The sequence below is a fragment of the Brassica oleracea genome, chromosome C9, assembly GCF_000695525.1.
Source record: "Brassica oleracea var. oleracea cultivar TO1000 chromosome C9, BOL, whole genome shotgun sequence".
In the NCBI taxonomy this organism is placed as follows: Eukaryota; Viridiplantae; Streptophyta; class Magnoliopsida; order Brassicales; family Brassicaceae; genus Brassica; species Brassica oleracea.
The window spans coordinates 22,686,671-22,690,071 of NC_027756.1; the positions used below are offsets into that span (position 1 = coordinate 22,686,671).

The 3,401-nt window shown below is 31.3% G+C and overlaps 1 protein-coding gene across 1 annotated transcript; it reads right to left on the reverse strand.

The window, feature by feature from the left end:
• Positions 1–1,543: 1,543 nt before the first annotated feature.
• On the reverse strand, positions 1,544–1,933 carry LOC106317555 (cysteine proteinase inhibitor 5-like). Its single transcript, XM_013755354.1, has one exon. The coding sequence runs from the start codon at positions 1,931–1,933 to the stop codon at positions 1,571–1,573; it is 363 nt and encodes a 120-aa protein (XP_013610808.1). The 3' UTR covers positions 1,544–1,570.
• Positions 1,934–3,401: the final 1,468 nt, after the last annotated feature.

A 3,401-nucleotide genomic window follows, 5' to 3' on the forward strand; every position in this document is an offset into this window, starting at 1 on the left:
CTTTTCAATCTCACAAACTAAGAAACAATTTTACCTACATGAATCGGGAAATTAGTGCCCACATTCCCGACATAGAGAAAAAACGGGGTTGAAGTCCTAACAGTTTTTTCAGTATTAGACTAAACCACAGATTCAAGGCCCAGTTATTTTGAAACCCTAACATTTTAAATCCAAATTTATTATCTTTTTCCATGCACTATTTGATTTATATACAAACAACTACCTAAGTAAACACTAACAAGTTCCATCACCCTCAACTTTGAACATATAAGATATAAAAATATCAACATATGACTTCGTTGTTCATTCTTATATCAAACTCATCAACCTATGTAATATCCAAAGTCCCATCAATGACATTATAGACAAAAAACAATAAAATCCCGTAAACAAAACTATACAATACACCTATAATGTAGCCGACTCCGCGCTTGCGCGATTCTGCGCCTGCGCGGAGACTATGCACCTTGTATTTAGAATACATTAGAATTTACAATCGGACTGCTTCAAAATTAATAATATCAAAAATCTCTATATACATTTATGTATCTCTATGATTTTATTAGGACTGCAACACAATTATTTCGAATATTGCATTTCGAACTTGAATCTTATGTGAGCTAACATATTTACCCAGGCATGATTAGTGGATGTCAACACGTGATGCTCGTGCAATTTAAATACTATTTATTTACCCCAACAAACATGAAATTTGAAAACTAAATAAAAATTAAGTGACATCAATTCTTTTTATTTAATCAATTTTTTCTGTATTTATCAAATTTTATATAAGATTACATCTATATTATTAAAAGAGAAGTACCCATTAAAAAATACCCCTAAGTTTTCTAACTTATTTACATTTTCATGCCACTGAAAATTAAATTAAACTACTTATTTTAATGTTTGTCTTTTCCACTTAAATCAATGAGTTTTCCTTAATAAAATTTAAACTTAATATCATTAAGTTTAATCTTTTACCGACATAGAACTTAAACAAAATGAAGAGTTAAATGTAATTTTTTTTTGTTACACTTCCCGGAAAAAATGGTTACAACATGGGCTTTCATAATATGGTCTTTTAACATATTAACGTTATGGACATTTAATAATAATCTTGACGAAAAACAAAGACTATCAATAATTTATTATTAATAAAATTATAAAATTATTTACAATTTGATGACTAATTCATCGCCCTTTTTTATATGTTAAATTTTTCATAGAAGTTTAAAAATCATTGTATTTTCTTTAAACATGTATAACTAATTTATAATCTTTTATGTCATACTAAGTCATGATATAATATTTCTTCATATTTTACATTAATAACCATTGTTTTTATATATCGTCTACAATTTTCTAATTACGTCTGTTTGTTATATTTCTTATATGATATCGAATATTCGTCATAAATAGATGGTTTAAGATGCCAAAAAAATTATTTACTTGGTGAATATAATACATCAAATATTACAAATACATCATTTAGTTAAATAAATAACAAAAAACCAAAAATTCATATCCGCGAGCGGATCAGGGTCTAGTAAAACTTAAAAGGAAACAGCAATTACATAGCGGGTTTAAAGGACGTGAGATTCATAGATTTCAACCATGGTTTCTCCCATACAATCGCCTCGTACTTCTTGCTCTCACCATTTCCGGCTATGGCTACGCCTTCATTAGCCGCCACAATAAGCCGATAGTTCATGCCAGCGACTATCTGAGACTTGCCGCTAACAACCTCCACAAACTTGAGTCCCGATTTGCTCTGCTTATTGTATTCAGAGACAGCAAACTCGCCAATCTCTACGATGTGAGCATTTTTAACATCACTTGTGGGACTCCATCCTCCGGTACGTGCTGCTTGAGACACGTAGAGAGAGCAGAGGACGAGTGGGAAGAAAAGAATGAAGGTTGTCTTGTTATTCATTTTTGCATGTGTTAATAATGGTAGAGATTATATGGTTCTTTTATAGCAGAGATGACCCATAAATATCTTGACTAAGTTATGGAAATGTAGTCAAATTAGATTTTATTATTTAATAACATTTATAAAAATGTATTCAAATTAGATTTTATTATTTTTGAATCCAAATCATGCATTTAGTATCTTTCAACCTTTTTTGGGCAAGATAGTTTTTCAAACTCTTAAATCATATCTCCTATATATTATTTCAGGATATTTTAAAAAGATATAACCTTCTGTTTTGTATTAGTTACATTTTATCCCTTCTGAGTTGTCAACATCTTATGTCTTTTAACTTACGTGTCAGTCTTACAATTAATTAGGCTAAACATTAAACATTAGACTAGCCTTTCTATTTTCTAGAGAAATTATTAATTGGTCCATATTATAAATGACGGCTAGCTTAGTGGATATTTGATGTACTAACTCCACGTATTAAACTCGATATTAGAATATTAGAGCAAGATTAACCATAGATCCCCTAATGGGTTCTTAATTCATTTTAAAGTAATAGATTTAGTTTATGAATTTTCATTAAGAACCTCTTCGTTTTAACTGCTCCATTGGAAGGTTCTTAATTTAGGAATCTTAAGAAAAAAAAATTAAAAAAAAAATTTTATTTAAGATAAACTTCTTATTTAGTAAATAAAACATATTACAAGAAAACATTTTAAACATAGATATTAAAATAACATTAAAACATAGATTAGTAAAGTAAACGAGAATAATTTGAAAAAACACCAAACTCAGTTGTTGTCCTCATCACGTTCGAATTTACGCCATATGTGTTCAACCAAGTCAGCTTTCAGTTGTTGATGCATTTGTCTATCACGGATTCGAGTTCGAACACCCATCATATTGGCGATATTTGTAGGGGTATCTGTAGAATACGTGAAATCAACATGTGAACTCCCGTTGTGTTCTTGATGGAACTCTGAAACATCATATTGAGTGTATCCATCTCGTTCATCTTCTACTATCATATTATGGAGTATGATACATGCTCGCATTATCTTTCCAATTTTGGCTTTATCCCAAAAAAGTGCTGGATTTTTAACAATGGCAAAGCGGGCTTGCAAGACACCAAAAGCACGCTCGACATCTTTTCGGACAGCTTCTTGATGTTGAGCAAATAAAATTGCTTTCGGTCCTTGTGGAATTGGAATAGATTGGATAAAAGTAGCTCATTTCGGATAAATACCATCGGTGAGATAGTAAGCCAACTGATACTCTCTCCCGTTGACAGAGTAGGTGACTTGCGGAGCGTGACCTTTTATTATGTCATCAAAAACAGGTGAGCGATCAAGAACATTGATATCATTTAAGGTACCTGGAGGTCCAAAAAACGCATGCCATATCCATAGATCATACGAAGCAACCACCTCTAAAACGATCGTGGGTTTTCCCGAACCACGTGAATATTGACCTTTCC

Bases quoted from the DNA above. Each gene is read 5' to 3' on its own strand.
- LOC106317555 (XM_013755354.1), bottom strand. From the start codon at position 1,933: ATGAATAACAAGACAACCTTCATTCTTTTCTTCCCACTCGTCCTCTGC.